We start from the raw sequence: 15,904 nt of genomic DNA, 5'->3' as shown, positions 1-15,904 counted from the left end.
TGTTTAATAAACAATGACAATAAAAAGTCTCCAGGGACCTCCTCTAGCCCTGTCATGGCTGCCCTTCCCAATCCACTTCCCTCTTCCAGAAATAGTAATCATAAAATGGCGGCTGAAAAAGGCGGGAAACCAAGCCAAGAGGCCCACCCGCCTCTGTCATCGGGAGGGGCGCGCAATGCATGCTGGGAGCTGTAGTGCCCACTTGTCCACTCTGCGGCGGCGCTCCGCAACACCCGCGGCGCGTAATGATGACGTCAGGGCGGGCCTGGAGAGCCAGCCCCTCCTTTCCAGCCAATTCTGCTCTGCGCAATGCGTTTCGGGAGTTGTAGTCTAAGGTCCCGGGAAGCGTGGGTTGGCGCGGTGCATGCTGGGAGCTGCGAGATGATAAGAGTTCTGGAAGGTAAAGGGAAAGCGAAAGGAAGCAAGAGTCGGCCTGTGGAGCCGTTATGGCGTCGGGCGCCTCGCTGAAGATCCTCCGGGAGGAGGCCACCTGCCCGATCTGCCTGGAGTTCTTCAGCCACCCGGTGATGCTCATCAAGTGCGGGCACAACTTCTGCAGGGACTGCCTGGACCGCAGCTGGCTCCAGGACTCGAACCCAGCACCCGGCGGCGCAAAGACCAGCCCCAGCGGCGCCAGCAGCGCCAGCAGCCCCTGCCCCGAGTGCCGGCAGCCCTTCGAGCGCAGCCACGTCCGGGTCAACCGCTCCCTGGCCAGCCTGGCCTCCGTGGCCCGGGAGCTGAGCCTGGAAGGGCCCCGGGGCGGAGCAGCAGGAGGCCCCGGCGGAGGAGGGAGGGCCGAGTGCCAGCAGCACCAGGAGCCCCTGAAGCTCTTCTGCCAGGAAGACAGGAGCCCCCTCTGCGTCGTCTGCAGGGAGTCCCGCCGGCACCGCGACCACACCGTCCTCCCCCTCGAGGAGGCCGAGCAGGAGTACAAGGTCCGCGGGGGAAGCGCAGGGCAGGCTGCCCAGGGGACACTTGGCCAGGGGGAAGCCATTGGGGGGCTGCTTGGCCATAGGGAAGCCATACTGGTCCATAGGGAGGCATTGGGGGACACGGCCACGGGGAAAGGATATTTGCCCATAGATAATCATTGAGGAGGCTGAGAGAGTGTGACTCACCCGAGGTCACCCAGTGGGTTTCCATGGCTGAGGAGGGAGGGAAGAAGGAGAGAGTCTCCCTGTCCAGGAGCATCCAGCCTTTCTTTTGGGTGGCAAAGGGGGCTGCCCTCCCAACCCCTCTCCTCAGCCCACCGCCCTGTGAGTCGTGGCCAAAGGAGGGCAACAAAAATGGTGAAGGGTCTGGAGACCATGCCCTATGAGGAAGGACTTAGGGAGCTGGGGATGTTTAGCCTGGAGAAGAGAAGGTTAAGAGGTGATATGATAGCCCTGTTTAAATATTTGAAAGGATGTCATATTGAGGAGGGAGCAAGCTTGTTTTCTGCTGCTCCAGAGAACAGGACACAGAACAATGGATGCAAAATACAGGAAAAGAGGTTCCACCTGAACATTAGGAGGAACTTCCTGACAGTAAGGGCTGTTCGACAATGGAATGCACTCCCTCGGAGGGTGATAGAGTCTCCTTCCTTGGAGGTCTTTAAACAGAGGCTGGATGGCCATCTGTCAGGGATGCTTTGATTAGGATTTCCTGCATGGCAGAATGGGGTTGGACTGGATGGCCCTAGTGGTCTCTTCCAACTCCACGATTCTATGATTCTTCTTGTTGTTGCTGTGTGCCTTCAAGTCATTTCCCAAGTTTCTTCAGAGGGGGTGGTCATGGCCACCCTCTGAAGCCGAGAGAGTGTGACCTGCCCAATGTCAACCAGTGGATTTACATGACCGTTTTATCTTTGCATAGAATCATAAAATCATATGTAAAGTCGAAGGCTTTCATGGCTGGCATCCACAGTTTTTTGTGGGTTTTTCAGGCTATGTAGCCATGTTCCAGAAAAGTTTCTTCTTGATGTTTCGCCAGCATCTGCGGCTGCCATCTTCAGAGAATGCTTTGCCTGGAAAAATGGGGTGTATATATCCTGTGTGAGCCTGGGAATGCAGGAGTGATCACCAATTAGCAGACACTAATCCTCGTTTGCATTAGCCTCCTGGCCTGAGGCCGGCCACCAGCACAAAACAAGACACTTGCAAATCACTCCTGCGTTCCCAGGCTCACACAGTTTTTTATACCCCTGTCCTCCAAGTTCAAAGCTGAGTCCAAGATTACACCCAAACTGCGAACCTGTGTCTTCAGGGGGAGTGTGACCCCATCTAACACAGGCTGGATCCCTATTCCCTGATCTGCCTTCCAACTGACCAGGAGCACCTCTATCTCGTCTGGATTAAGTTTCAACTTGTTTGCCCTCATCCAGCCCATTACTGAGGACAGGCAGTGGTTTAGGACCAGGACAGCCTCCTTGGATTGAGGTGGGAAGGAGTCCTAGAATTGAGTATCATCTGCATATTGATGACACTGCACCCCAAAACTCCAGGCAACCTCTCAGCAGTTTCATGTATATGTTAAACATCATAGCGGACAACACAGAACCCTGAGGGACCCCACAGGGCAATGGCCAGGGAGTTGAAGAGGAGTCCCCCAGTAACACCTGGGTTTGCCCCTCCAGGAAGGAACGGAGCCACTGTAGAACAGTACCTCCAAGCCCCATCCCAGAGAGGCGGTCCAGAAGGATACCTTGATCGATGGTATCGAAAGCCGCTGAGAGGTCCAGGAGAACCAACAGGGACACACTCCCTCTATCCAGTTCCCTGCGTAGGTCATCCACCAAGGCGATCAAGGCTGTCTCTGTTCCATAGCCAGGTCTGAAACCAGATTGAAATGGATCTAGATAATCCGTTTCATCCAGAAATCCCTGGAGTTGGGAAGCCACCACATGTTTCAGAACCTCGCCCAGAAATGGTAGGTTAGACACTGGCCGATAGTTATTCATTATTGTGGGATCTAAGCATGACTTTTTTTAACAGAGGATGGAATTCTGCCTTGTTGTAAGGAGGCGTTGATTAATAAGGAAATTAAAACAAGAAATAAAAAGAATAAAAACCTGCCAAGGGGCGTACAATCTAAAACAACATTACATGATTAAAATAGCTCTAAAATAATGCTAACTACCGTATATGCTCGACTATAAGTCGACCTCATGTATAAGTCAAGGGCAGGTTTTGGGGACAAAATTATGGATTTTGATATGCCCCATGGATAAGCCAAGGGTAAAACTTAGGGGCATGTGACAAAGAATGTAAAGAATGAATCAAGGGAAACAATGCCAAACAACTTAGAAAATGCCAGCCAGAACAACTGTTTGTGCTCATCCTAAAGGCTGGATGGATGAGAGAATAGAGGGGAGGATCAATTTTAAATAAGAGTTAAAGTACAGTACTTCCATTTATCCGTGGATAAGTCGACTCAGTTTTTTGGCGTCAATTTTTTGACTAAAATTTCTAGATGTATACATGAGGATCTACAGTAGTATACAATAAAGACAAAATAAGCAGCAGATTAACACTTCTGCCTGTTTTTTCACCTCAGAATCTATGCTAGGGAATAAAGACGAGTGGTCTGTGTGCTAGTGCTATAAAACCATAGCCCTGCTTTTATACATAGCTCTCCAACCAAATAACAAACTCACACTGATCTTTCCCTCCTTTCTTTGTTCAGGATTTGATCCAGAAGCAGATAGATATACTGAGGAAGCAGAAAGAGGAAACGGCAGAAGCCAAATGGAACAGCAAACTGGAAAGCCACGATCTGCTGGTGGGTATACTTCTTCTGTATGAAACCAGTGAATCATCCAAGTAGAGAAAATACAGCTTTCTTGTTCAAAACATGGCATGAGCAATGCCCGTGTCTTGGGGTAATTCAGAGTTCTGATAGACTTCCAGAAGGAAGATCTTCCTTAAATCATGACACATGTACCATGTTCGTAGCCAAAAAAGAAAGTTTTAAAAAGGGTTTTAAAAACTTTAAAACAATTATTTATTGATAAATATAAAAATTGAGATATATACACACAGTAATTTGAACACATAACAAACACACTACAGTGACACACTCTCTTTTCCATCCACCCTTCATTAAAATGACATCCCACTTTTCTCTAACTGTGAACTATCCAATTAACCTACGGGCTGTATGCACAGGCCAAAAGGCCCGTTCTCATCCCCCCATCCCCAGTCTGGAGTTGTTACCCACGTCAACAGCCCTGGGCTAGGAATGGGCAGACTTGGTGCCATTTTGGTGGATCTGGTGCAATCTTGGCCCCTGTTCTTGTTGTTGTTGTTAACTGCCCTCAAGTCGACCCTTGACTCATGATGACCATGTGGATGAGACATCTCCAAGACCCATATTCTCAACTGCTCTGCTTAGGTTCTGTAAATTCAGGCCCATGGTCTGAGGAATGTGTGGCCTTCCTCTACCTTCTACCTTTCCTAGCATTATTGTTTTTTTTAATGAGCCGTGTCTTCTCATTATGTGGCCAAAGTAACACAGCCTCAGTTTGATAATCTTTGGCCCATTACAAACGGGCGTAAAGTACGTCCTGGGGACGTACAAAATGGTGGTGCCCATTCTACATGGGCGCCACCATGGGGACGTCACCACCGCAACGCCTCCAAACGGGGCGGTGTGGAAGTGATGTCTTGGTGCTGCGCAAGGGCGCCTGGGGCGCTCTTTCTGCGGCGCCGGAAGGAGCTCCATTTCAGAGCTACTTCCAGGATTTGTGTCGCTGGCGCAGCCTGTACACGGCTGCACCAGCGACGCAAATGAGAAAGGGGCCAAGCGGCCCCTTTCTCAGCGTCCCTGCCACCGTCGGGTGTCCTGGGGCATGAAGCCCCAAGGACACCCCTTTCCAGGCCGCAGGGAAGCAGCCTTTTGCCACTTCACTGCAGCCTAGAAAGCAGCAGATCAGGGCCTCAGAGGCTGCCGCTGTGGCAGCTGAGGCCCCGATCCAACGGGGAAAGGGCCGGATACAGGCCACCCCTTTGGGCGGTCTGTAGCGCACCTTTGTTTCTACAGAGAGTTCAGGTTTGATCTGTTCAAGGGCTCATTTGTTTGTCTTTTGGGGGGGGCGGCGGGGGGGCTCTATAGTATCCTCAGCACCACATCTCAAATGAGTTGATCCTCTTCTCATCCACTTTCTTCACTGTCCAGCTCTCACATCCATACGTGGTAATGTGGAATACAATTCCCACTTTAGTGCTCTTTTGTATATCTTTACCTTTTAGTATTTTAGAATCTAGCTCTTCCATGGCTGCCCTCCCAATTCCTACTCATAGAATCACAGAGAGACCACAAGGGCCATCCAGTCCAACCCCTTGCCATGCAGGAATTCACAATCAAAGCATCCCCAACAGATGGTGTTCCAGCCTCTGCTTAAAGACCTCCAAAGAAGAGAACTCCACTGCTCTCCGAGGGAGTGTGTTCCACTGTCAAACAGCTCTTACTGTCAAGAGGTTCCTCCTATTATTGAGGTGGAACCTCTTTTCCTGTAGCTTGCATCCATTGTTCCGTGTTCTAGTCTCTGGAGCAGCAGAAAACAAGCTTGCTCCATCCTCAGTGTAACACCTCTTCAAATACTTAAACAGGGCTATCATATCACCTCTTAACCATGTCTTTTCCAGGCTGAACATACCCAGCTTCCTTGGTCTTTCCTCATAAGGCATGGTTTCCAGACCCATCACCATTTTGGTGGCCCTCTTTTGGACATGCTCCAATTTTTCAACTTCCTTTTTGAATTGTGCTGCCCAGTGGTACTCTTCTTATTCCTTGACTGCAGTTTCCATTGTGATTGATATTTGATCCGAGGCCCGGGAAATCCTTAATTATTTCTATTTCCTCATTGTCTAGGTTGAATATATGTAGATTAAAAACAGCTCCCTGTGACGGAGTTTCCCACACACCCCACCTTCACAGCCAGTACACTGCTGCCATCACCACCGTTCTCCGTCCAGGCCCCAGTCATGGCCTGTGATGTCAGAAGGAGGCGCCTGGCCATGTGGGTGAAGCTGGGTGCCCCATTTCTGCCCTTATGAGCCATGGTGGTGTCTGCACAGCTCATGGCAGTCTGAACACCCACCTGTTGCTGTGCCAGACAAGGTAGGTGCCGAATGGGTCAGATCCACAGGCTGGATACACTAGGGTTGGCCCCATCATTTGTCGCCCATGTGTTCAGCGCCCTAGTCTCGCTTCTCCTTATTTTATCCATTGTAAGCAAAAAATGTTTTTATTTTTTTATTATTATTAAAATAATCTATATGATATACATGTACATATAAACTTATTTACATAAATACATAATAGAATTACAAAGATTTAAATTCTACATTTCTCAATTCCTATAACCCATTCTTTTAAACAAATAAACACCAGCTTCTCTGCTCCAAAATATCAGCAATGGAAGACAGCTGCAAAAATCAGCTGGTCCACATTGTAGGCTGCCTCTGCTTTGGATTGTTCTCTGTTTCCCCAAGCACCCCCTTCCCTCCATTTCTGACTTCTTTTGTCCCTGTCTGTTCCCTGCAGTGGCAGATAAATGCCGAAAAGCAAAAGGTAGTGGCGGAATTTCAGGGGTTGCACCAGCTGGTGGAAGGGAGGAAGCGCCTCCTGTTGGCAAGGCTGGGTGAGCTGGACAAAAAGGTGTCAAAGAGGAGGGATGAACACAATGCCAAGCTGTCGAAGGAATGCACCTCTCTTGAGAACCTCATCCAGGAGATGGAGGTGAAGTGCCAACAGCCTGCAACTGAATTTCTCCAGGTGGGTTTCTTTTTCATCCTCAACACCTCACCCCTTTTAAAGTCAGCCATCTTGCGTAGCCTCCATGGATCTTGGAAAGATTCTGGCCATGCTGCCTGTTGCATCCTGGGAGTTATAGTCCACAAAATGACTTTTCCATGTTCTGTTCTGCACTACATCACTAACTTCCCACAGACCTAATAATGGTGCACACTCACTGAACTTCTTAAGCAATCTCTGGAGACCTATATGGGACTGATCTCCATTTCTGTTCTTTTTCTTTTCCAGGACATCAAGAGTACGCTGCAGAGGCAAGTAACTGTAATTTCCTGCTGTTCTTGATCCATGAAGCTAAGTAGTATCTGAGATGCAGCACAATGTAGTAGTTAGAGCATTTGGCTGGGACTCTGGAGATCAGTTTCTAGTTCCCATTGAGCAATAATGACATCAACACTGATTCCAACAGTAATATAAATATAATCATAACAAGGGCTGAGACTGTTATCTGAGCACTGCCTTTTTTTGGTCCCTAATAACTACAGTAGTCCCTCCAAATTATGAAACTCACTGGATAACTTTGGGCTATTCTCTTCTGCTTTGCCCTGCCTCACAGGGTGGTGGCTGTGATGATGAAAGTGTGGGAAGGAGAGACAAACATGCTATCTTGTGCCCATGGGTGGGAAGACAGTTGTCTAGTTCCAAGGGCGCCAACTCCTCCACTCCATGGTAGCTTGTTGAAGTGAGGTTTGTTGGAAGTGGAGATTTATATCAATGCTTGTTTCTATGAAATTAGGAGTAGAGAGTACAATGCGCCCGCATCATACATGGGTGCCCTATACGTTGCTTTCAGCTTATGCTGAAAGCTGCATGACAAGGAAATGGCACGCATGCTTGTGGTGCCGCTACACCGCTGTGCCTGAGCCCCATTAGTTTCAGTGGGGCTCAAACATATGTGGAATTTGTCTTACACGGGGAGGGGTCCAAAACGGATCTCCCACATTAGACAAGGGCACACAGTAGTATTTGAAGTAGGAGTAAATAACTTCCTTGTTGTCCATCTTGTTTATCTCTCTACACTCCTTTGGTCACTTCCTATCTCCTCCTCTTCTCTACAAAAGGTTAAGAGTTTATGTCTCTTTGTTCTCCCCTTCTCCTTTCTATCCTTGTCTGAGATGGACACAACTACAAGTCTCTGCCTCAAAGGATGATTTTCTTCTTAATTTCAGTCATGGGAGTTAGTCTTAGGGATCAACCTCCTTCATACTCATTTGCCTGTTGCTTTGTGGGTGATGCTTTCAGAAAGGTCAAGTATTTGTGATTCTGGGCTCTGTACTTCTTGACCAAAAGTGTTCTGTCTTGTGGCCTCTGCTTGCAGGACCCTAGATATGAGCAGCTTCAGGGGGAATCTATGCTTCTTTACTCTTCCAGTGCATTTCCATGCCAGTGTGCAAAGGGGTCTTGTAGCAACTTTGAGACTAACCAAAAGAAAGAGAGAAGCTGGTAGCATGTGCTTTCATAGACTTGAGCACACTTCCTTCATGCCAATAAGATATGAATGCAGGGACTGTGTGACTGCAGCCAAGAACATGTCTTTTTCTGCATGAAGGAACCATGTCATTGGTAATAATAAGTTATACATCTTTCCGTCCTTTGCAGATGTGAGATGAAGACTCCACAGAATTCAGTGGCTTTTCCTCCTGAAATAAGACACCAGATTGAAGAATTTTCCAACATTAACACCTTTCTGCAGCATGTCATGAGCGAGTTTCAAGGTAATACTCTCTTTTTTAGGGTTCTGATGCTGGAAATGATTCCCATCCCATGATGTAAGGCTAGATTAGATGGCACTGTGGTATGTTTGATGTCAAAAATATGACTCTAAAATAAAGAATCATAGTTGGATGGGACTCAAGGGCCATATAATCCCATGCCATGCCATGCAAGAATACACAGCAAAATCACCCTTGAAAGATGCTCATCCTATCTCTTTTTAAAAACTTCCAAGTAACAGAATGTACCACCCTCCATGGCAGTCTGTTCCGTTGTCAAACAGCTCTTACTGTCAGGAAGTTCTGTTGTTTAGTTGGGGGTTTCCTTTGTTGTAATTTGAATCTGTTGGGTTTCTAGCTGAATTTCCATATTTGTATATTTTACCACATTGTAAAAAAAATTAAATAGTTAAGATAAATTATATATATCTGCAAGATCTGGTCTTATGAGATAAAAGTACAAGATATATGAGCAAGCTATAAAGAAAGAGGAGGGGGATTGGTTAGTGCTAAGGATCCACAATAGGCTCCCATAGCCCCCAAAATAGAAACAAGAAATGGCTGGAAGTTAGACTTAAAAAACTCAGGGTGTGTGTGTTAATCCCTGTGCCATTTTTAAACCCCGTGTTCATGCTTTTGTGGGTCTACATGAATAGCAAAAGACAATTTCTCAATGGGGGGACGTTTTTCATAGCCAGGGGTCGGGGAGCTCGAGGTGGCTGCAAAACATTGCCTTCTGTCTGGCCTTGATAACAATGAAGAGGAAATTTCCGGTATCACACACAGCATTCATCTGTTGGTGATGCTTTGATTGTGAATTCCTGCATGGCAGGGGGTTGAACTGGATGGCCCTTGTGATCTCTTCCAACTGTATGATTCTATGATTCATTCATCTGATCATAACATTTCACTTTTCTTTCTGCAGAGTCCTTCCTTTCCGAACACCAGCTCTGGAAAGGTAAATGCTCATGTCAGTTAGAATTTGTTGCCCCATGATACAGTGGTGGCTCTCTGGCCCTGCTTTCTAGAGGCATTGAATGGGACATGGAGGTATTCGAGATGTTTTACTTCCTGAGGAGAAGCTTAAAGCAGCAGTTCTCTGTCACTTGTTCTGTGGAGGCTGCATGGAACTGGAGGCTGCTTCATTATAACTTCATGGTTCTCAAAGTTTGGCTCACCAGAGGTTTTGAAGGCAAAAGCATAAAACGTATGGAAGGTCAAAGCCTGAGAACAGTTGGGTTAAAACGACACATGCTCCAATTCTGCAGTGTCGGCAATATAGTTAGATGCTGAAATTGTAAAGCTTCTTTCGAAAGCACTTCCTTTTATGGGTCCAGGGTTCTATAAGTATTTAGTTAATGTTACATTTGCATTAAAAATAATTTGTTACTTTGTCTAAATAATACATAGAACTTTTCAGTTACTGCAGACAAGGCACAGCATGTCTTGAACCATGTGATACTCCACCACCGCCATTTAGTGAGGCCATACATACCCTGTAAAAGGGATTTTGAAGAATCTAGTCATGCTGTGATAGAGACTAATGTTACTTCTTGTTCAGGGCCAGCCTGACCATCAAGCAGAATCAGGCAGCGGGTTTCAGGTATCATGGAAGGGCAGAAAATGGTTCATGATGATGGCTATTTATCACTGCCAAGGAGGGGGAGAGGTGCTTGTGGGAATTTTCTTCCTATAACAATATAACTTGTCTGTTTTTAGAAGCTATGTACCTTCACTTGGATATATTTGGGGGGGGGGGGAATGTTTGGTGGGTGCCATCCTACCCTCATTAAATTAGAGACATAATATAACTTAGTTATGTCATCATACTGAAGGGAACTAACTACAAGTAACTTGGTTTTTTTTAAATAACTAGTTATATCTCAATTTGGGGTAGCTAGCCAGTGTGGCATAGTGATTTGAGTGTTTGACTATGATACTGGACACCAGGGTTCGATTCCCCACTTGGCCATGAAACCCATTGGATGACTTGGGCAAGTCACACTCTCTCAGCCTCAGGGGAAGGCAATGGCAAATCCTCTCTGAACAAATCTTGCCAAGAAGACCTTATGATAGGATTGCCATGAGTCAAAAATGTCTTGAAGGCACACAACTGCAACTGTCAGATACTGTAAGGCAACTTCCTGTATTTTTATGTTCTTTTCTCTTTCTCTCTTTCGCTACGTAGAGGATATAATCTTGGATCCAGATACAGCTCACCCTGACCTCAGCCTTTCCAAAGATCACAGAAGTGTGCAACTTTTACCCTCCTTGCAGAACCTGCCTGATAACCTGGAGAGATTTGATACTTCCACCTGCATTTTGGCCCGGGAGGGATTTATCACAGGGAAACATTGGTGGGAGGTGGAAGTGGAGGAGAGGGGCATCTGGGCTGTTGGGGTAGCTGTGGGGTCTGTTAAAAGGAAAGGCCCAGTGAGCTTCTGCCCTGAGGAAGGAATATGGGCTGTGGGACAGTTGCGGGGAGGTCACTACCAGGTCCTGGCCACTCCAAAACATCACCTGCTGCTAACGAGGAAACTCAGGAAGATCCGAGTTACTATTGACTATGAAAATGAACAGGTAGCTTTCCTTGATCCTGAAATGGAGTCTCCCATTTTTGTGTTTTCACCAGCCTCATTCAAGGGAGAAGTAGTTCTCCCTTGGTTCTGGGTTGGGGGTTTGGCATCCCAGCTCCGTCTCTCTCTCTGAGCTACTCCGAATCTCAGCCATCCTTTTTGAAAGGCCTCTTTAAACATATTTACTAATTTGGCCATCTTTCTAGCTGCCAGCATTCTCTGCTTTGTGGTACTGAATCCTTCCTTAGACTATGACAGCACCCAAAAAATCTTCTACCACTTGAACACAAAGAAAAAGTGCTTTCCTCCTTCATCTGATAGGGTGTTGGAACCCAGGCACCAGCTGTTTCTCTTTTGTGGCTTCGCCACAGCAGGAAAATGGCCAACATGGTGCTTCAGAATGCCATTGCTACAAAAGCAGGATCGTACATTCAGTTGAAGAAAAAAACTAGATTCTGCAAGTGAAAAGAATTTTTGAGTTGCTCATATTTGACCTGAGTTGGACCATAATAATGGCCTGTTGTGTTGTAATGTTCATGGGTTGTCTTGTACATTGAACAGCATCTGCCCTTGACTTCAGTGTAGGGAATCTCCATTGAATAGGCATCTTCAATGATGCTAGGCCAACCAAACTCTATTCCCTGGTTTGAACCATTTGGAAATGACTACTTCCATTGAATTAATGCCCCAAAAGATGAGTAATAGCCAAGTATTGTCTCCTAGAGTGAACATGGTTGTTAGCTGTCTGAACAAGCCATCAAATTTGCAGCAGTTGGCAGACCAATGGTATCTCTGTGCCATTCATTTTTTTTCACTTGCTAATGATACATTAGTCAAAAATAGAACAACAGATCAGCCTGTTCTGATCAATTCTCTTTTTTTTCTGATCAATTCTCAGTTGTATTATTACTATATTGTTATAGCATAGACTATCAAACTTGTGCCAAGAATGTAAGATATTGTCTAAAGTTCTCACTCATATAAAATGAGTCCTATGTAATCTGTTTAAAACATTTGAAAGCCTTTTTGATGAGACCCAGTGCCTGCTTTTCTGGCACACAAATTGTTAATACAGTTTGCTTTCCTTCCATAAACGTATTTGCTGAGAAGGAATATACAGGGAAATTCCTACAATGAAAATACAGAGAATTCCTAACTCAGATCCCCCCAAAATGTGGGAGAATAATGGGATAAATGCTTAGAACAAATAGTGACAAAAGTTGAGGAAGCAAAGCAAAAGCAGGGCTACTGGTGAACATGAAGAAAGCAAAAATGACCACAGATGATTAAAAGAATTGGTGATGAACACAGACTTTCTATCTCTTTGCTCAATCGTAAATCAAAATGGAGACAATTATCAATAAATAAGTTGTAGATTAAGGCCCGATACAGACTGGCGCAAAATGCCGGCTTGGGGCCAATTTTGGGGCTCGGGAGAGCGGAGCGTCTGCATGCTCCCAAGTCATACCACGCTATAATGGCTCGCCCCCATCCACATAGACATCATTGCATGCAAAGGCGCCAATTGCACCCAGCGCACACCCTAAGAAGAATGGGAACGGGTTCTTTTTAGGGCTCCCAGAGGCTGCGGTGTTTGGTTGCTGCAGCCTTCATGTGGGGCAGAAAGGAGCAACGTCTTGGCTCTGTCTGTATCTCCTGCCTAAGACTTGGAAGGGCTGCTATGAAGGACCCAAATAAGATCCTCAAGTGTAGAGAGATCTTTAAATACCAAAGTAAGAATCATCCATTCTTTCTGTGTATGGTAGTGAAAGATGACAAGAAGAAAAATAAATTTGAGTTCTATGGATATCCAAAAAGATAACGGAATGGGTCCTAGAACAAATCAAGCCTGAGCTCTCACCAGAAGCCAGAATGACTACACTGAGGCAATTGTGTTTGGGCACATCATGAGATGACTCATTGAAAAAAATAATGTTCCCTAAAGTGGAGGGCAGTAGGAGAATATACATTACAAGTATGTTGGGTCAAGCAAAAAAAAAAAAAAAGCAAAGGCCTGGAATTTGCAATGGGAAACCCCATCTGAATCAGTCATGCCAGAAAAACCCTGTGATAGGTTTGTCTTAGGGTAGACTCAAGTTGGAAACAACTTGAAGGCACACAACAACAACAATTTATAAACTGCCTTTCTCCCAACACAGGATTCAAGGCAGCTTTCAACCTTTTGGAAAGCACATTTAAGACAATGATTTGACGCTGTAGAAAGCACTTTCATGTGGAATGGGGACATCTGGGGCCAGCACATCTACCCTTTTCCTCATGTTAAGAATTATTAGGGCCCTGACTCACCCAGACTGAAAACAGTAGCAACAGGAGTGGTATGTTAAAGCCAAGACACAGCATTGAGTAGCGGCTTCCTCTGAGGTCAGCTGCAATCCTTACAAGGGGGGAGGGGTTAGAGTTCCCAACAACACAACCTACTATGGCTGGCATGTATTTGGTGGTATCATGGCCTTGAATGGCAATCAAGACTCATTGGCCTCAGAAAAGATCTGGGATAGATAAGAACTGGATTGTGGATATGGAGTAAAGCTGCATAGTTGGCAGGGAGGGACCCTCCTTTTTGATGCTGCTGTGAATACTGTTATAGAATCATAACGTCATAGAGTTGGAAGAGACCACAAGGGCCATCCAGTCCAAACCCTTTCTGCGATGCAGGAGTATATGCAATTAGGGTTCAGACACTCCCATTTAGCTCACATGCTCCCCACTTCCCATAGACAAACAGAGGTTTGGAAGCTTCAATTTCTGTTTAGTTACCGTGATGTACAATGTGTTGTGTGATCTAGAATAGTTAAAAGGATTAAAAAGAAGAAATGGCACAGTGGGAAAGCCATCCAAAAATGGGACATATCCAAATCTCTACAGGAGTCGGGAGGAATAAGGTGGCACGGGAGAAAAGAACTGAAGTAGAGTGGCTTAGGAATTCCAAGTGATTCTTATATAGTGAAAATGCAAGCTTTCGGACATCTAGTGACCATACAGACTGAGGCCTTTCCCGCCAGTGAAGATGGAAGAAAGGAAACAAACAGAGCTGCTGATTCCTGAATGATCTTGTGATCCTGATATAAATTCTTAAAGTTCTCTGAACATCCAGCTTGTGCCATTCCTTTTCTAGAGCATGACTAGGATATGGACAAAAAGAAGGAAGCACCAAAGTTGCCTTATTCCAGTCTGTTGTACCCTGGCATTGATTTTGCATATTATCCAAATTACTATGCATTATTAATTTGCATTCTGTTTATGCAAACGCAACACATTAGTCATCTTTTCTCCCAATAGAAATTGTTGCATATTTTCTACCATTCCACCTTTTTCCTACCATTCTGCTTCAACTGACCCAGCTGCCCAGCACATTTTTAAGTCCCTTCAGCTGGGGATTTTCCAGGTTTTCTGGGACAAATGGCAACCCTATGGGAATTATAAGCATCTGCTCTTTTAGTTCCCACTACATCACTATCGGTGCACCTGCCAAGGACTCGAGTCAAATAAGTTCTGGGAGGGCTTGCTTCATCTTGGGCAAGAAATCCCATGAGGTTTTTCTGTGTCTTGTACACTTCTTGGAATGAGAACAGGAATGAGCGTGCCATTTCCTGCAACTTTTATAAGGCAATCTGGTGTCCTCCACCTATTTTGAACAGCCCCACTTGTCCCATTGAACATATCCATATAGGCGAAGGTGGGAACGGCAGGTGAGTTTTCAAGTCTAGTTAATGTCAGGAGGGCATCTTCATGTGACCTTGGTGTGAGAGTGATGTGTTGGTCCATTGCTTCTGGTGTGGCTGTGTACGAAGAGAGGGTGTACACATCACTGGTAGCCCCATGATGATTAGCCACAAAAACGAGTGGGATTCAAACCAAGATCCTGTTGTGGCCCTTATAATAAAAACTATACTGTGAGATAACTAGCTACCCCCACCAGATGAAAAATGCAGCTTTCTTTCTGTTCTAGCCTGAACCATTAGGAAATCAAGAGCAGAACCACAAGGCTGATTTTCTGGATAATACACTACATTGGTGAGAGCCAGTGTGGCATAGTGGTTTGAAGGCTGGAGTATGACTGGAGCCCAGGGTTCAATTCCCTGTGTGGCTGTCAAAAAGGAGAGGGCATTACACAGGTCAAGCCAGTGTGGTGTAGTGGTTTGAGTGTTGGACTATGACTCTGGAAACCAGGGTTCGATTCCTGCTTGGCTATGAAACCAAGTGGTTGACCTTAGGCAAGGCACATGCTCTCAGCATCAGGAGAAGGCAATGGAAAACCTCATCTGATCAAATCTTGTCCAGAAAACCCCATGATAGGGTTGCCAAGGAGCCCTGGTTGTGCAGTGATTAAATGCCAGTACTGCAACCACAAGATTGGGAGTTTGATCCCGGGCAGGGCTCCAAGCTCCACTCAGATTGCCATCCTTTCGTAGGTCGGTAAAATGAGTACCCATCTTGGTGGGGGCAATTAGCTTACTCGTCATAAACCGCTTGGGGAGTGCGTAGGTGCCCTGATGAGCAGTATAGAAATGAATATGCTATTGGCACAAAAGCACACAATACACACACACATTGCATAGGCTGTCACCTGGAGGGGCGAGGGCGGGGGATTCTATGGCTGCAGTGAAGAAATGGTTTTCTCTAATGACCTCACATGCCTAATATGAACAAAGGCTTCAAAGCAGAATTTGGGAAGAAACATGTTTTTGGCCTCTCCAGAATTCCCCAGCAAGCAGGTCATTTTCCAAGTTGTGACTGAATGTCTCTGTGTGTATGTGTTGACTTATGACAATCCTATTATGTTTACACATTTTTTCTTGGGCA

The 15,904-nt window shown here is 45.9% G+C and overlaps 1 protein-coding gene across 1 annotated transcript; it reads left to right on the top strand.

Moving 5' to 3' along the window:
- The first annotated feature begins 290 nt into the window (after nucleotides 1–290).
- LOC149320866 (E3 ubiquitin-protein ligase TRIM7-like) lies at nucleotides 291–12,390 on the top strand. The gene is made up of 7 exons (XM_089505319.1): nucleotides 291–935; nucleotides 3,664–3,759; nucleotides 6,526–6,756; nucleotides 7,024–7,046; nucleotides 8,392–8,507; nucleotides 9,430–9,462; nucleotides 10,693–12,390. Exons 1-7 carry the CDS (start codon nucleotides 447–449, stop codon nucleotides 11,211–11,213), a joined length of 1,509 nt encoding a protein of 502 aa, XP_089361445.1. The 5' UTR covers nucleotides 291–446; the 3' UTR covers nucleotides 11,214–12,390.
- The last annotated feature ends 3,514 nt before the right edge of the window (nucleotides 12,391–15,904 follow it).

This window comes from Sceloporus occidentalis, unplaced genomic scaffold (genome assembly GCF_023333645.1).
Source record: "Sceloporus occidentalis isolate IW3139 unplaced genomic scaffold, rSceOcc1.0.p SCAF_1, whole genome shotgun sequence".
Classification (NCBI taxonomy): Eukaryota; Metazoa; Chordata; class Lepidosauria; order Squamata; family Phrynosomatidae; genus Sceloporus; species Sceloporus occidentalis.
The sequence above is the reverse complement of the archived record's forward strand: the minus strand, read 5'-3'. Positions and strand labels throughout refer to the sequence as shown.

Excerpts from the sequence above, each read along its gene's own strand:
- LOC149320866 (XM_089505319.1), top strand. The coding sequence starts at position 447 with ATGGCGTCGGGCGCCTCGCTGAAGATCCTCCGGGAGGAGGCCACCTGC. Across the intron at positions 6,757-7,023 it reads CTGCAACTGAATTTCTCCAG|GACATCAAGAGTACGCTGCA; the intron begins GTGGGTTTCTTT and ends TTTCTTTTCCAG. Across the intron at positions 7,047-8,391 it reads ATCAAGAGTACGCTGCAGAG|ATGTGAGATGAAGACTCCAC; the intron begins GCAAGTAACTGT and ends CGTCCTTTGCAG.